We start from the raw sequence: 15,634 nt of genomic DNA on the forward strand, positions 1-15,634 counted from the left end.
TGCAATGCACTTTCCACAAATCCTACCTCCCGTGCAGCACTGCCGTGGCCTGCGAGTCTGACCCTGCAGAACACATGAGGCAGCGGCACACCGGAATTGAGTACTCATGATGATGAGCGACACTAGTCGGCACATTCTCGCCTTCTGGGCCTCTCAAGTATCATCCGCACACAGACAACACTGGAGGGTTCTCTCTCTCAGCGCAGGGACCAAGGTCTTGCAATCCAACTCAGTGTGAGTGCACCTCCTGACAGCCACCGACTGTGTCCAATGGTGACCCTCGTGCGATTGTCGGCACACAAAGGTTTCTTCAGCATGCACACACACTCCGACTCCCGAGACCACACCTATACTAATCAGTAATGGGCTCTTTCTCTTTGTCTTTGCGCACAGTTCACAACCCGAAGGCATCGGATTAGGGGAAAAAATGCCATGTGGCACGTGCAAGGGGGGGAGGGGGATTTCTCCCCCCATTATATATTTATAGATAAATGTTGGCTTTGAAAGAAACTTTACAACACTCGTTTTAAGTTTGAAACCTTGAAAAATGTCTAGGTTATTGTTTTTCCCCCATAGATCAAATTTGGACCTTTAAATTTGCAATGCAACCTCTTCACGCTTGTGAACGAAGTTTCATAGGACAACATTTTGCAATATTTCTATCAAAACAAATGAAAAAAAGATCGTAGGGACATACTTGGGATAAGCGAGTGTTTTATTGACAAAACTTCAAAACAATGAAAAGAAAAATCTTTTAAGAAGACAAGTATTTCATAATAATTTTAACAACACCCAAGATTATGCAAAAGTTTGAAATAAAAGTTCACCAAAATCTTAAAATAACATTTATTTTTTCATAAAAACTTTCTCCACAATTTTCATATCATCATTGACCCAAATTATAAGGATGACTTCTAAATCAAATTTTTAGCTGCACCAAATAATTGTGGCAAGTTAAAAACAAGACACGTTTGTGTCTCATGACACTTGAGTGTTCGATTCATATCAAAAATTGTTTAAGCCCTTGTGAAACATTGGGGGCCTAAATAACCGCATTTGGGAGCTCTGGCTATCACGAACGCTATTGAAAACATGCTAATTTTGAATATAATTAATACAGTAACAAAGCGTGTGCATCAAAGAAACGGCCCCCGGGGTGGGAACAACATAGCTCCATATAAGTGACCCACACTTGCTATATCACTTAGAGACACAAGTCTTTGCATACTATTGCTAACCAATGCATATAATGTACTGCGAGTCTTTGCATACTATTGCTAGCCAATGCATATAATGTACTTCAGTTCTGAATGCCCCATTTGTGTATCTTTGTTTTAGTCCTAAACAATTGATGTCACACTATATATGTCCTCCTCTCTCGGAGATTAGGCCTATAAAAAATCACGAAACATGAACCGGCTTCTATTGAAAACGTGCTAGGAAGCGGGCCCCGTGGGTGGGACCAACACAGCTCCCTTTACCGCCCCCTTTCTCGCTTGCGTGTATAAAAATGCGATTCTCTACATGAAACTACAGCTAACCATATGCAGACCAACAGTCTAAATTTCACCCTCTTCTTCTCGCTCGCCCGCCTCACCTACATGGGGAGTCTCCAACCCCCCAAAGGCCTCAACACCGGCGGTGATTACTACACTACTTGGCCCGTCTTCCTCTCATTTGCCTTCAACTCTGCCTGCTTCTGTATTGCGGTCTGCGGCACCATCCTCTGCTTCGAGATTAGCCTCATTGTCGACGCCCCTCACGTGGACGTAGCTGCTCATGAAGGCCAGCTCAGGAACATACTCGCCCTGCTTCCGAGGCTCGCCTTGCCAAGCTTGCTATTAGCTTTCACCTTCGCCAGCATCGCCGTCTGTCCGCCCTCTGCTCTCCCCTTCTTTTGCGTGCTCTTGGGCGTAGGAGCCTTTGCATATAGCATAGCCCAGCTCGTTGTCTGCTTTCTGCTTGCTGGCCGCTCTCCTTGGATGCAGATACATGCACTCATTCAACCATATTGTAGGGGTCGCCTTGTCGATTCCCAGGTCCAGCTCCCAGTTTAAGCCGCCGTTAATACTCAACTCTTACCCGAGCAGCCTGCTTCAAGCACGGGCCATGCGTTCAGCTTCCAAGGTTCTTTCTGTTTGCTGTTGCATTTGTTTGTGTGTCCTTTTTAAACCCAGGTTTTAACACTAGTTTGGTACCAAAACAAGACAAGTTTCTTTCTTTTACAAATTTAAATTAAATGCTAGCTGTATTGATATGCTTAAATATGTTATCTAGAGGGTCTTTGAAAAATCTAACTTTGCATTTTAGAATCTATCATGTTTAAGAACTATAATCTTCAAGTTGACTTTCGTAAATTGATGCTTTAAAAAAATTGACTTTATTAGTTCAAAGAAAAATAAAGCGATTTTGTAAAATCTTTTACATGACTTTTTAATAATTATATTATAGATAATTGAAAATTTCATGTGCAAAAAAATTCACTTAAGAGTATATAAAATAATAGAAAGTTCTACGTTTTTGATATTGCCATTTCAAGCATGTCGTAATTCTATACAAAGAAAAATATATTTTTGATGTATTTGTGAGTTTTAGAAAGTGATACATTGCTTACCCTATCCATTAAGGACTCAAGGTGACAAAAGTAAAAGAGCTTTGGTATGCAACAATTATTGTATCATTTTAAATATTAAAAAATGCTCCTATAATGCCACTACAAGCATGTCACCACTAGAGGGTTAGGTCGTTAAGCTCACTATCCAGTCTGTGAGAGAATGAGTGCCCCTCATCCCCATACACTTATTATAGTGTGGCTTGCAAGCTCACCTTGGTCAGACCGCCCGGGCACTACAATCGAGTGGTCTCCCCCCTAAACCTCGCCTTCCTAGCTCGACAGTCGGAAGGCAATTGACCTAAATGCAACAATTACACGCTACATGAGAGGTACATATGGAAATTTGGAACATATATACCTTCTAAGCCTTGGTTTTTCTTTATAGATGCCTTGAGTTGATTCAAGGGAGTAGCTACATGCATAAAAGTGCTCACCATGCATAGTAGATGTTGGGAAAGGCTCTGGAGATGAGAGGAGATAATGGAGAAGGTCATAAGCTACACACAAAGCGCACACACACACACACCCTCTTGCAAACCTTTGCAACAAGAGGAAGCGACCTCATGAAAAAGAGTGTGGATTCCTTGTTTCAAACCCCATATTCCTAATAAAATGAGTTTTAGCTAGGGTTCACACTGGATGTCCATGCAATCGGTCAACAAACCCGTTTATGATAAAAACATGTTTTTTGGGATCAATATTGCTAGCAAAAATTGGTCTTGTTTGACATAATTATATGTTCTCCTCATCAAATTTTTTTATACCTTTTGGCGGTATTAGGTCTTACGTGGTACCCTCAACGCGGTTTTGCATAGTACCCTCTTTTTGCATGGTACATGCAAGATTCGAGGCAAGCCATTGCTTTGTGGAAAGTGATCTAAGGAGCATAGATATACCTCAATGCATGATTAAAAGTGACATGTGGTGTTACATGCTTGTAACTTTGTAAGCTGTATGCCATGGCCATGGGAGAAGGAGATAAGGAGCTTTGGCTCACCATCCAATCGTAGAGTGTTCTAAGCAGCATACATCATATGCATCATATGATGATGATAACATTGTGAAACACATCAAGGCAGCAAGCATTTATCACATGTAAAATTGGCTTTGCCAACTATTAGTATCGTTACAACAAGAAGGCCTCACGCGTGGCTTTATAATGGTGGCCTCTCTGTCCACATTGTCATGGTCGTCCACGGGCACTACAACTTAGGGTGCCCTCACCCGTATGTAAACCTTGAACACTCTCAGCATCCACTCTCCGTTGGCTTGCTCTCGGTGCCCAAATGAGCTCTACCACTAACACGGGTGGTCCAAGAGCGTCTTTACAAACCACATGACGTTGTGGCATAGGTGTACATTGAACATTCACTCTATGCCTTCGATCGAGTCTGGCCATGCACATATATACCTTCAATCATGAGCGTCCAATTTTGAAATTCGATCCCATGGCCATGAAGGCGTAAATCAAATGCGGAGAATCAGAAACAAATTGGATTAGTCCAAACCTTTGCGTGCGTGTTTGACAGAATCACAGGGAGGGAAAACGGAGGAATTGCGTGTTGTAAAGAGAGCAGTTGAGCTCGTGATCTAGCTAGCACACGCGCGCGCGCGCGCGCACACAGAGAGAGAGAGAGAGAGAGAGAGAGAGAGAGAGAAGAGAAGAAGAGAGACCTCACGCCTATTTGATACCATTTATATGCACACGAATTTCCTCCTGGACTTGGCGTTTTGAAATCAGCGGTATGCCTCCATCCTAACCCACGATTTTTGTGAAAGAGATCCACAATGTGAATCAAGATCTGGCCTTGTCCCATTTTAGCGGCCAGCTCCGCTGTTGAAGGCAGCTGAAGTCACCATGTCTGCAGAAGCTGTTCTCGAAGTCGCCATATACATACACAGATTTCACAATCTTGACTTGTTTCAGCAAGGGTAAGTGTGCGTTCCGGCTAAAGAATGATTATGCAAGGGATTAGCCTCTAATAACTTGCGAGGTGCTCATATTGCACAGAATGGTTTTGTTTAAAATGATGGCGGTTTCTGTTTATAGTATTGATAAATCATGTAGCTGTAGGGGAGTATGCTTTTCAGGATTGCAGGGGAGTATGCTTTTTCATATATTCTTTTGTTTGTTATGGGTAGAGTTCACTTCTGTTTTTGTGACTTTGCCATTTCCATAAGCTAGAAGTTGCATGCACATGGACTCTTAGTTGAGCATGTCAACCTGTCTTACAAAAATCAGCTTCAGGGTTCCAACTTTGGGTTTTTACGTCCCATGGCCTGTGCTCCATAAGTTCTTCAAGTTGGTCAATTTAGTTTCTCTTGTCCACTCAGCCATTTCTCTTCCATTTGTTCATGCCATGTCATCACAATGTGACATTTTCCAGGATTGCCTCTTGGTTCTTCATGAGTTTGCTGACTCATTGCTCTACAACTTCATCAAATTCATCCTCTGAGTACACTCTTTGCCTAGCTACTATGACGTTTAGGGTTAGGGTTTTTGCATCGAGGTCATAGACGCATGTGATCCATGTGTTCGTTAGGCCAGTCATAGATTCACTCTCCCTAGGAAGGTGGTCCATGCCAATCTCTTGGTCAAAACCGAAATCTTCCGTGTCTTAAACAATTCTCTCTATGTCGTATTTGCATCCGTGATCATCTGCGTGGCACTAGGACATCTGAGTAACCTTCGGTTCGTGACCTAACTTGATCGTGTTTTGTTGAGAAGAGAAAAGATAAGCTGTTTTGCAGATGTAATCGAGGACGATTACTCTTCTTTAAGAGAGGGGTATGTGACAAGATGATGACGTGGAAAATCGTACGGGACCCCATGGTTTGCGATGACTTGCTGACATGGTTGCAATATGAATTTTCCACAAAATGCGCTAATTTGTTGACATGTGGCACTACTTTACCGAATCTCGCTTTTTGCGTTGCCAATGACACGTGGCATGCTGTACGGATTTCTCCACAAATTACGTTGACCGCTTTTGGAGAACTCAACGCTAGCCTTTTGGATACAGAAGCTTTTAAAATTAAATGCTTTTATGTCTTATGCTTCTGGGGCTCTGCTTTTGGCAACCGAGTCTCAGAGTGAGTCGGACCCTTGGGACTTGTAACCACTTGAATCAATAATAAAGAAATACCGAAAGGGACACCGGTCTTTGGGGCCAATACATCTAGGGGTGGAACACCGCCACTCCACGTGTACTCGTGTGGATTCTGATTCCCTGTTTCTCGATTATTGTTTTGAAGTACTATAAGTGTTGTCAAGTGTGTAGATTGCCGCTCTGTCTGTTTTTCTGTTTGATCACTCGCCGAAAGTGATTACAACTACCGTAGGTGTAGGTTTCTTCTTTAGAGCCGATTGAGAGGTGGGTGGATGGCGGCACACCATTGAGAGTGCACCTAGTCAAGTGGATGCCTTGCCAAAAATTTCGTGTATTGGGGATCCTTGGAGTACCCTAGCATTTGTTGATCGCAGTTGCGGACCTGCTGTTGACGTTGCATCTCCATTCTTCCGTGAGTTGTGGGCGGATGCGGACCATACTCTTCCAATTCCTTGGAAAGGGGTCGGCTCCCATTGGATTCTCTGTTGGTTTCTTCGTCGCCCAAATGATCGGGTACAAGAGTTATCTCTTTTTAAAGGCCCTTGGCCATGTCCAAAAGCATTTACATGAAAATCATAGGTTGTAAAGGCATCTGGAGTCCTAAAAGTTAGCGTCCCCATGGACTGTCCATATGCCCTGCCACATTAGTACTATCAGCACAAATTGTGGCACGAATCACGGACATCCGTATTGCATGCCACGTCATCAACCCGCTATGCAAATTTTGTTTCCTGCTTTTATTATTGAGGTTTAAGGCCCCTCGGCCGGGGGTACGATAAGTTGGACAACTTTTGGGCTAGGTTTTTAAACCTAAACCCTTCCGGGCCACTCGGAAGAGTTGTGTAAGTTGGTAGAACTTCTTTTGCCTCTTTTGCTAGGGTTTGGGCCCCTTTCCGTCCTTTAGACCTTGCCACATCCTCACTTTGTGACATGCTTCACCTAGTGGTGAAATGTTTCTAACGTTTCACCCATTGTGTCAAAATGCGTTTCGCGGGTACGTCGGCTCCATTTACTGATCTAACGGTTGTGTCTTCCGGTGGCATCATCGGCCAGTTGCCATTTGTGCAAGCTTGCCACATAATTGTACTGTTGACGTGGCTACCGACAACCGCATTGTGGACATGGTATGATGGTAGACTCTGCATATGTTAGGAGGATGACGTGGCAGATTCTAAGATTGTGGTGATGTTGCTGATGTTTTTTGGAGTTGTGAGGCTAGGTAGAACTCTAGATATTCCTGTAATGGGATTTTGAGCTCTTAACAAAGTGGGACGCTTCACTTATGTGCTAACCCTTTGGTAGAAAGCGTTCTCGTATTCATATTTTGACTCTTTACTTATGAGAGGTCTGCATTCTTGCTAATAATCTCTCTTTTTTGTTGGCCACTGACTTTTTACGCTTGGTCTTTTGCCAAGCATTTTATTGACTGCTGTAACCTTTCTGTTGGCAACTTCTTGGATCAGATTTTGCATGAACTTAGCTTTCCTCGAGTCAAATGTTTACATAGAGTTATGGGACGTTTACTTAGACCCTACCTTGTCTTCCAAACGTTACCATTTTGCAACATGTTGTGGAAATTAAAAAGCTTGTGTACCTAGTAGGCTGAGTTGCCGATATTTTCAATGCAGTTGGTATCAGATCAAAGTCACTTCTTCATGGGAAGGATCAGATGACGTGCCGGGAGTCCCATCGCGAGTGGTGCAGTATGAAGGTAATGGGCATTGTAAGTGCTAAAAATACTAGGCTTTGCAAAGAAGTTTACTGTCATTGCTGTTTTTTTTATGATCTCATATATTTAAATTTGCAAATCTGTGAGAGAAAGCAGCCTGGGAATTTACTCACCTTGCAGAAGGAAATTCTGGTCTCCATGTGGGTTTGCTGATAGAATAGCTTTTACATTTTCTCAACAAGCAGCAATATCTTTAAGTACCTGAAAATTTACGTAATGTTAACATGACATAGACATCTATCTCAGTCAGTGTCTGCTGGGTCTGTATGGCGTCAGCTCAGCCTTCACGATTCTTGAATGGAGTTGTTGGTTAAGAAGTAGCTGGATAGTCATCTTTCTGAGCAATAACCTTTCTTTCATGCACTTTTGTGGAATGGCTATAGCTGAAGAGAGGCAAGAAGTTTGGATTGTGGCTTTCTAGCATTAAAAAACAATTGGAGTCATGAAAATTCGATGCATCGTTGATCGTGTATTGATTGTAACAGGATTCCAAATTTATTGCATTTTTGTTGTTTTAGGTGTTACTTTTTGAAATGTAGCACTCATGGATATGTGCACTGTAATAAGCTCTTACATCGGTTATTGTCATTCAGGATAAGCGTAAGAATCCCTTTAGAGGAACATTGAATGGTTAAAAGGCAGTATTCAAGCCTTTGGTAGATAGTTTACCACTTGGCATTGACCAATGTATAATTTATCTTTGACAAGTGAAAGGAGGGTTTTCTTGAATTAAAATATTGGGCCTAAGGTTAAGGATAAGTCATCAGAGCGTCAAATATGTCGACACAAAAGCTAATGCATCCCTCTTTGTGAGTTACTGACAGGGAGATGATTGTCTTTTTTGTTTGTTCCTATTGCTTTTCAAACTTTGGAATAAATAACGTATTAGCCTTGTGTTTGCATATATAGTTGTACAAGAAGCTTAAGTTATTTGAGGGACATTTGTTGTGGCATAGCATGGATTGAAAAATTTGTTTTGCATTGTCCTGCAGCACCCGATGCTACGGATGACTCTACTGCTATTTGGCAAATTGATGATGTTGACCACAGCTTCTGTACCCGCCCTTTTCGTATCAAATATGCACGGCAAGACATTCATTTAGCCGTGATGATATCATTCAATCTATCTCTAAGAGTTGTGGAGGTGAACCAATTTCATGATTCCTAGTTGAGAGCGTCGTGTTTCTAATTCATTTTTAGGACTTTTCGTCCTTGTGTATTCACTGCTAGTCCGGTTATTGCATTGTTGCTACAAAAGCCTGCATGTGGGTGGAGGGTGGGACATTACATAACCTGGATTCACCTTGGGGGTAAGAAGTTTTCAAGAAATTGAAGTGTCGCAGAGTGGTATTGATACTAGATGTGACATTGTAATGTGTGTTCACTGTTGGGAAGTCTAAAGTTTGAATATCTGGAAGTGTGTGTTTTTATATTCAACCTCACTTAGAATTGCTTTCAATCATATTGTCAATTCTGAAATGTTTTAGCAAGGCCGTCACTAACTTCCCAACGGCAGCACTGCTTGAGAGAGAGAGAGAGAGAGAGAGAGAGAGAGAGAGGGAGAGAGAACGCATAAGGTGCAGCGGAATGAATGTTCAACTTTGCTCAAGATGAGTGCTCCGAACTGAGCTCAAGGTTCCTTTTGTTCTTATGGAAGGTAGAGCCTTCTGTTCTTAATGAGAGAGTGCAATGATCATAACAAAGTGAATGGACACTGTGTGTGCAATGGTATGAGACTAAGAGATAGAGAGAGAAGAGAAATACGACACCAAAGACGTTGTAAAACCCTCCTCCGAAGGCCCCACTCTCTATAGCGAGAGCGGTCTACTTATGATAGCACAAATCTCTGCAATGGTTGGACTTGCCGACGATGAGGACGACGACGAGACGGGCTGAAATCTGAGAATGCTAAGGGCTGAAATCTGCAAATCTTTATCTGCTGAATTTTGACTCTATGTCGATGACGATGTCAATGACGACTATGTGACGACGACGTGCTGAAAACGCAGATGCTAAAATCTGCGTTTTCTGAGCTGAATCTGCAAACTTCGATGGATCCCACCGTGTGGCGAGGAACTGCTACAAGAAGGTGAGATCTGCGAGGTCCAGGACTTGTTCTGCTAGTGCTAAAGGCTGAAAACTGAAAACGCTGGTCCTATGGCTGATTCTGTCGCGATGATTTGCAAAAACGCCGAGGTTGATCTGCAAACCAAAAACGCCAAGGCTGAAAACCGACCTAGTGGGGAAATCTGCTAACGCTAGGACTGATCTACTGTCTATTGTCGCCGGGAATCTGCAAGTGCAAAAACGCTGGCTGATCTGGTGCAAAAACGCTAGAACTTCTGCTGAGAGAACGCGAGAGTTGTCGCGGGGGTTGGTCTTGCTTGGAGGGAGACCACCAAGGGGGTTCTTGCTGAGAAGTTGCCTGATGAGCTTGGGCTCCTGCTGCCTCTTCTGCCAATTAGTGCTAGTCGAGGTTTGCTTATATTCAAACTTACTCAATTTGCCCTACCTACTTTCCAACAAAAGTCACTTAAAAATAATAAGTGAAAAATGTCAAAAATAGGTAAAATAGGCTAAATGCACTGGAAAATTCCCCTCAAGGATTCTGATGGATTTTGATGGGAATGCTTATGATCATGCTGTGTGCAACCAGAGGATATGCATCTACACTAAGTGCCTGGACATGCACGGTATGCGAACAGACTCACAAAAGTGCCAGATCACTTCCTATTCTAGAAAAACTGACTTGACTGAACTGAACCCTGATCATGCTGTAGCTTGTCCACTTGACACATAGGGTTGGATGTCTCACGTGAGAGAGAGAGAGAGAGAGAGAGAGAGAGAGAGAGAGAGAGAGAGAGATGAAATGTTAAATGTCTTCAAAAGGCCAAAATGACCTATGAGACCAAACTGATACAATACTTGTGGATCTAATCCAATGTCTGGTTACAAAAATAAAATGAAGTAAAGGGAAAAACTTATTCTAAAAGACTCGAATTGTCAGCCTAAAAAATATCCTCATCATCCATGCTGGAGGATGCTCGGCATCGGGCGTTGTCCGAGAAAGTATTGCTTCGGTCGCTGAAGAGCTTCGTCAATGTCTGCCTTTGTAAATAGTCGTACTAGGCGTCTCCCATGTCGTGCTATAATAGTCCCGATTCTCATTGTGAAAGGGAACTTTTAGTTTGTAGGCTGTTTGGTTGATCTTGATCAGCCAGTTTAAAGGCACAATTTTATTTATGCACTTCTTTTTGTGTATATCTCGTATTTTTAAATCAACGATAATGGTGTTGAAAGCAGCTTTGCACAATATTATTCTGCATATAAGGTCATATGTTGACCCCAATGCTATGCGTCATTAGCTGATGATCGTGGTGGTTCCTTTTCCCACATTACCACATTACCTTACTGAAATAAGTAATTGAAATGCCGTTTGGGCTCACAGAACCTATCTTTTTCATAACTCTAGATACATCTTGAGTGTTTCACCGTGATTTGTGCTATAATGGCAGGTAGTAACATCATAAAGCATTTGCTGAAGAACAAATATCACTGATATTATTTTTATGATTGTGGCAGCGCCTTCTATTAAATGCTGTTATTGTGAGCTTTGAGCTTCTTCATGCTCCTATTGATCTGATTGCGTAAGTGTCCTATATCTAGTATACGATTTGAATGTGTTTCTCTGTTTGTACTGAGTTAGCATGTATATTGCAGCTCCTCGAGCAATGGTTCTCTCGAGTACACATCTTGTGCAAGCCATGATTTCCGGATCCCACCAAAGGCTTTATTGGGGCTGCATGCATATTGCCCAATACATTTTGATACATGGCACATGGTTCTTATTGATGTGACGGTGCACTCTGTGTTATTGAAAGTAAACTCAAGCTCCTTTAGCAATGAGGGAAGGTATACCTGGCTCAAACTATCTTATGTTTTAATCTCATTTCAGTTGCGTATTTCAATATCTAATGTCTGTGAAAGCTTTCATTAATAAGGCATCATCAAAATAATTTCATTGCAGTAAAGAAGATCACACCAATGGCAACTTGCTTCGAGAAGACAAGTTCGTGAAGGTACACTCGCATTTAGTTTCTACAAATTGAGCTCTAAAATAACATTGTTAGTTTCTGCTGTGCTAGATTTCTGACTTATTGTGTCTGTGTTTTCTTTGCCACAGCAGTCAGTTCTAATAATGGTCTGTTGTCTGTTTGACTAGTTTAGGCAGCTTCCAGATTAGAGCTTGATGCTAGAGATATCGCTCTCCTGAAGGCCCTCAATGCATCTTCGCAAATTTTGAGGCATGAACTGAAATCACTGGGTTTAGCGATCAATCAGCACGTGCCCTTAGAAGCTAAGGAATGCGCAAGTGTGGCTTTGGTACTAAAGAAGTTGAATCCTGACTTGGTGGAGAATGGTGCCACCATGGATGGAGAAAAAAGGAGAAATGCCAATGATCAAAATTGGAGTCAACTTGTAGCAGATTCCCTTAAGGTATTTGTGCGCGCGTGCGTGCTCGTGCAACGCTTAGTTTAATTCATGGCTATTTGATGTTTTATAATCTGAGCATTGCAGCTTAATGAGCACTTGGAGTCCATGGAAGGCGCTGAGGCTCATCCTGGTTTTCACTCAGTTTCTCGATCAGAACTACTTGAAGCATTCCATGAGTTGGGCGGGGACCTTTCCATTCTTTGGAATGTTTTCCTCAAATTCCACAGGTGAATGATGATAATAGTTTTACTTGTTGTCTTGGAATGTTCCTACTGTTGAAAGAAAGATTGCTTTTGCTTTAAACAAATGCTTATTCTGTAAAGCCACATTTTCTTTCAGATCACACCGATCATTACTATGGGAACACCTGAAACGGGTGTGGGCAGAGGAAAGAACTACAGAATGGTCCATGTGGTTGATTCACGTCCATATGGACATATTGTCAAATGGTAGCAGAAAGGACCTTGATAGTCTTTCTCATAATATGCAGCTGTTGAGCAAGCCTGTTGTTAAGAAGCCAATAGAGGAGGTAATAAATCATCTGCGCAGCATGCAAGGATTGTGTGTATATGCTGTCTCCCAATGCCGGCAGTAACATCTTGATTTGCAGGCATCTGTGGTGTCTGCTTCACGGGCAGATTTACATCGAAAAACTTTGGAACAGTTGAAGGTGAGCTTTGATTGTTTTCAGAAGATGGCTTCCTGCATTGAGCATTTGCAACTTCACCACTTTGTGAAGGTTTTGCGAGAGAGCTTAGTTTCTTGTATAGGATGCAGTGTTTCTATCTTGTTTTAATACTGGTTATGTTGTTGTAGATGAACAGTCGGGCGCTGCAAGATATGCAAATTTTTGGTATGCCATCTTTGTTGCCTATTCTTGTTGTTGAGAGCCATACTGTCCCTATTGAAACCATTGCATCAAATACGACTCTGCCAAGTAAACACATCGGATCTGGTACAAGCTTCCTTCTTGAGAAGCCTGGAAATCTGCTTCAATTGTCGTCCAAGAGTCCTGGAAAGATCTTGCGAGTAGTAGTATTCGTGCATGGTTTTCAGGTGTGGTAATTATTTGAGTTCAAACCAAGGATTGAACTTTTACAGCCCTTAGCTTCAGCAGTTGGCCTTCTGCTTATTTTTCACAGGGTCACCACCTAGATTTGAGGCTGGTAAGGAATCAATGGCTTCTTATTGATCCCAATGCAGAGTGTTTAATGTCGGAAATCAACGAAGACAGAACGACCAGCGATTTTCGAGAGCTAGGGCATAATCTAGCAGAGGAGGTGGCTGCATTCATGAAAACCAAGTTTGGGTCATTTCTGAAGAAGGCTACGTATAGCAACTGCAGACTAAGCTTTGTTGGGCATTCCATTGGAAATATCATAATCAGAGCTGCTCTCAATGGTGAGCTGATGGGGAAGCTGTGTCTGTTCTTCTTAGTGTTGAAACTGTTAAGAGTACATTCGGTTTCGGTGTTTATTCTTGTGATCTATGATACCAACTGTCTGCTTTGACTTTGCAGATCCGCTGATGAAACCTTTTCTGGAGTACCTACACACATACCTGTCGATCTCAGGCCCTCATCTTGGCTATTTGTACAGCTCTAACACCTTGTTCAATTCTGGTTTGTGGCTGCTGAAGAAGCTCAAGGCTTCTCCTTGTATGCACCAGTTGACGTTCACTGATGAAGCTAATATCCAGGATTGTTTTCTGTTTAAGCTGAGTGAGGAAAAGACTTTTGAGTACTTCCAGAATGTTTTGCTACTTTCATCTCCTCAGGTTCGCAAGGCAAATCTTGGAACAGTATATGACCTTGCCTTTTAGTCTTCTGTGATCGCATCCTTGATGCTTAAGATTGGTTATGTTTTTTGAGCAGGATCGCTATGTACCCTATCACTCTGCTAGAGTGGAAATGTGTCAGGCAGCTGCTCGGGATTCGAGAAGAGGAGCAGTGTACATGTCAATGCATCGGAACTGCATGGACCAAATTCTTAAGCCTACCATCGTGGAGAGAAATTTCCTTAGGTGTGATGTTAACTTCAACACATCTTCTCAGGCCCGGAGTTTGAACAATTTGATTGGTCGAACTGCACATATTGAGTTCCTTGAAACGGATACATTTCTGCGATTTCTTATGTGGACATTCCCCAAATATTTTTTCTGAGGAAGGTCCACCTTAGTAAAGATCATACGAGCCATATGAGGGGTCTCCACTACAGCTCAAAAGAGGGGAATCATATTGGAGGTAAATAGTCTGATGTCTGTCAATCTTTTGTGGAATGTGGGGTTTTGATCAGCTGGCTGAGAGGGTGAGTGAGTTCAAACCCCGGCTCGGCAGCTTGACCTTTGCCTCTGGCTTGCATGCCAGCTCTTCAATATTAGATCTCTCGCCAAAAAGGGAAAAATCCTCCAGATTCTCTTCACAAAGTCAGCTGCATTAGCTTTTTCCTGCAGTAATGCTTGTGGGTTTTTGCAGTTCTGACCCTGTGCCAGCACCGTCAGCAATGCCCTTTGATGGCAGCCAGAGGCGGGTTAAACACTTAGTAGCAGTGGAGCGTCTCTCCTTGTATCATACAACTCAATCTGCTTATGCAGATTTACATCCTCTTACCAAAAAATGCTAGTCTGCTTAGTCTTTGTAATTTATGTACCAGTGGTTGTATGTCGTGTAGAGCTTTGTGTACAATAAACAGGCAAAATCTTTTTAGTGTCGGATTGGTCTTTTTATGCATGAACTTGTAGGGTCAGCTCTCTGCTTTTCAAAGATCGATCTCTCTCTCTCTCTCTCTCTCTCTCTCTCTCTCTCTCTCTCTCTCTCTCGCGCGTGTGTGTGTGTGTGTGTGTGTGTGTACTAATAAAAAGAGGAACATGGTATGACCTTTCTATCACCCAAGTGGTAGATTGGTTATACCATTTCCCTCTTGAATAACAGGTCTTGAGTTCAACTCTCCTTGTCAGATAGATCTTTAAGGTCTCTTGAGATTGTTTCCTATGATGTTAAAACAATCTTCTTCTTCTTCTTCTCCTCCTCCTCTCTCTACCATGTTCAGTCAGCCATATAGAGATAAACATGTAATCAAGACATCACATTTTTGCATCTCAGTGTAAATCCCAATCTCTGGATGAACTATTGTCAATTAAAAGGGCCATAAAAGTTTTGCTTAGACGGATTGATATGGTAACCCATTGTTACTGTCTATAGCTAGCTTTGCATGAAGTTGCAAGAGCAAAGTTTGAAGTTGCAAGAGCAAAGTTGATAATCTTTTTCACAACTTTCCCTCGAATGAATCATCTTGACTTTCCAAAAAATAAAATTCTTTAAATCAGGTATGCACGTTTTTTAATTTGATTGGTGTAATAATGCACACGTATGAGGATGTGCATGAGGCATTCTATGCTTCGATTGACTTGTGTCTTGATGTGATACACAGACGTCTCTCTTTCAAGTAAGCAAGGAGAAAATGTTCCATACTTGCTTGATAGGCAGCTAGCAGGCACATTAACAGTAATTGGGTACCAAATCAAGACATTGAAGTCTCTTTTTCAACAATTTTCAGTAAAATTCTATGTAGTGGAAAATCCATCTCAATACATCTTTTTAATAACTTTGAACATGTTAATCATAGTTTATCCAAAAAATAATGTCCTTGTAATTTTGAGGCCAAAATGACATGGAATCACACTGGTAAG

At 42.0% G+C, this 15,634-nt stretch overlaps 1 protein-coding gene across 3 annotated transcripts; it reads left to right on the forward strand.

Annotated features, from left to right (window-relative positions):
• Positions 1-1,544: 1,544 nt before the first annotated feature.
• On the forward strand, positions 1,545-14,654 carry LOC147454688 (uncharacterized). 3 transcript variants are annotated; one of them, XM_086516552.1, is made up of 15 exons: positions 1,545-2,039; positions 4,437-4,546; positions 7,353-7,435; positions 8,446-8,597; positions 11,036-11,100; positions 11,174-11,365; positions 11,481-11,532; positions 11,681-11,950; positions 12,032-12,174; positions 12,287-12,476; positions 12,558-12,617; positions 12,764-13,003; positions 13,090-13,348; positions 13,467-13,723; positions 13,821-14,654. In XM_086516552.1, exons 1-15 carry the CDS (start codon positions 1,545-1,547, stop codon positions 14,106-14,108), a joined length of 2,856 nt encoding a protein of 951 aa, XP_086372678.1. In that variant the 3' UTR covers positions 14,109-14,654. The 3 variants fall into 3 exon arrangements, 2 of the variants coding, with proteins under 2 accessions (XP_086372678.1, XP_086372677.1); XR_015188670.1 differs by lacking the exon at positions 1,545-2,039 and having other exon boundaries at positions 4,096-4,546; positions 7,353-7,447; positions 13,821-14,189; positions 14,421-14,654; XM_086516551.1 differs by lacking the exon at positions 1,545-2,039 and having other exon boundaries at positions 4,096-4,546; positions 7,353-7,447.
• The last annotated feature ends 980 nt before the right edge of the window (positions 14,655-15,634 follow it).

This window comes from Adiantum capillus-veneris, chromosome 7 (assembly GCF_014529385.1).
Source record: "Adiantum capillus-veneris isolate H3 chromosome 7, ASM1452938v2, whole genome shotgun sequence".
In the NCBI taxonomy this organism is placed as follows: domain Eukaryota; kingdom Viridiplantae; phylum Streptophyta; class Polypodiopsida; order Polypodiales; family Pteridaceae; genus Adiantum; species Adiantum capillus-veneris.

Excerpts from the sequence above, each read along its gene's own strand:
- LOC147454688 (XM_086516552.1), top strand. The coding sequence starts at position 1,545 with ATGCAGACCAACAGTCTAAATTTCACCCTCTTCTTCTCGCTCGCCCGC. Across the intron at positions 11,366-11,480 it reads TCCTTTAGCAATGAGGGAAG|TAAAGAAGATCACACCAATG; the intron begins GTATACCTGGCT and ends ATTTCATTGCAG. Across the intron at positions 13,724-13,820 it reads TGCTACTTTCATCTCCTCAG|GATCGCTATGTACCCTATCA; the intron begins GTTCGCAAGGCA and ends TTTTTTGAGCAG.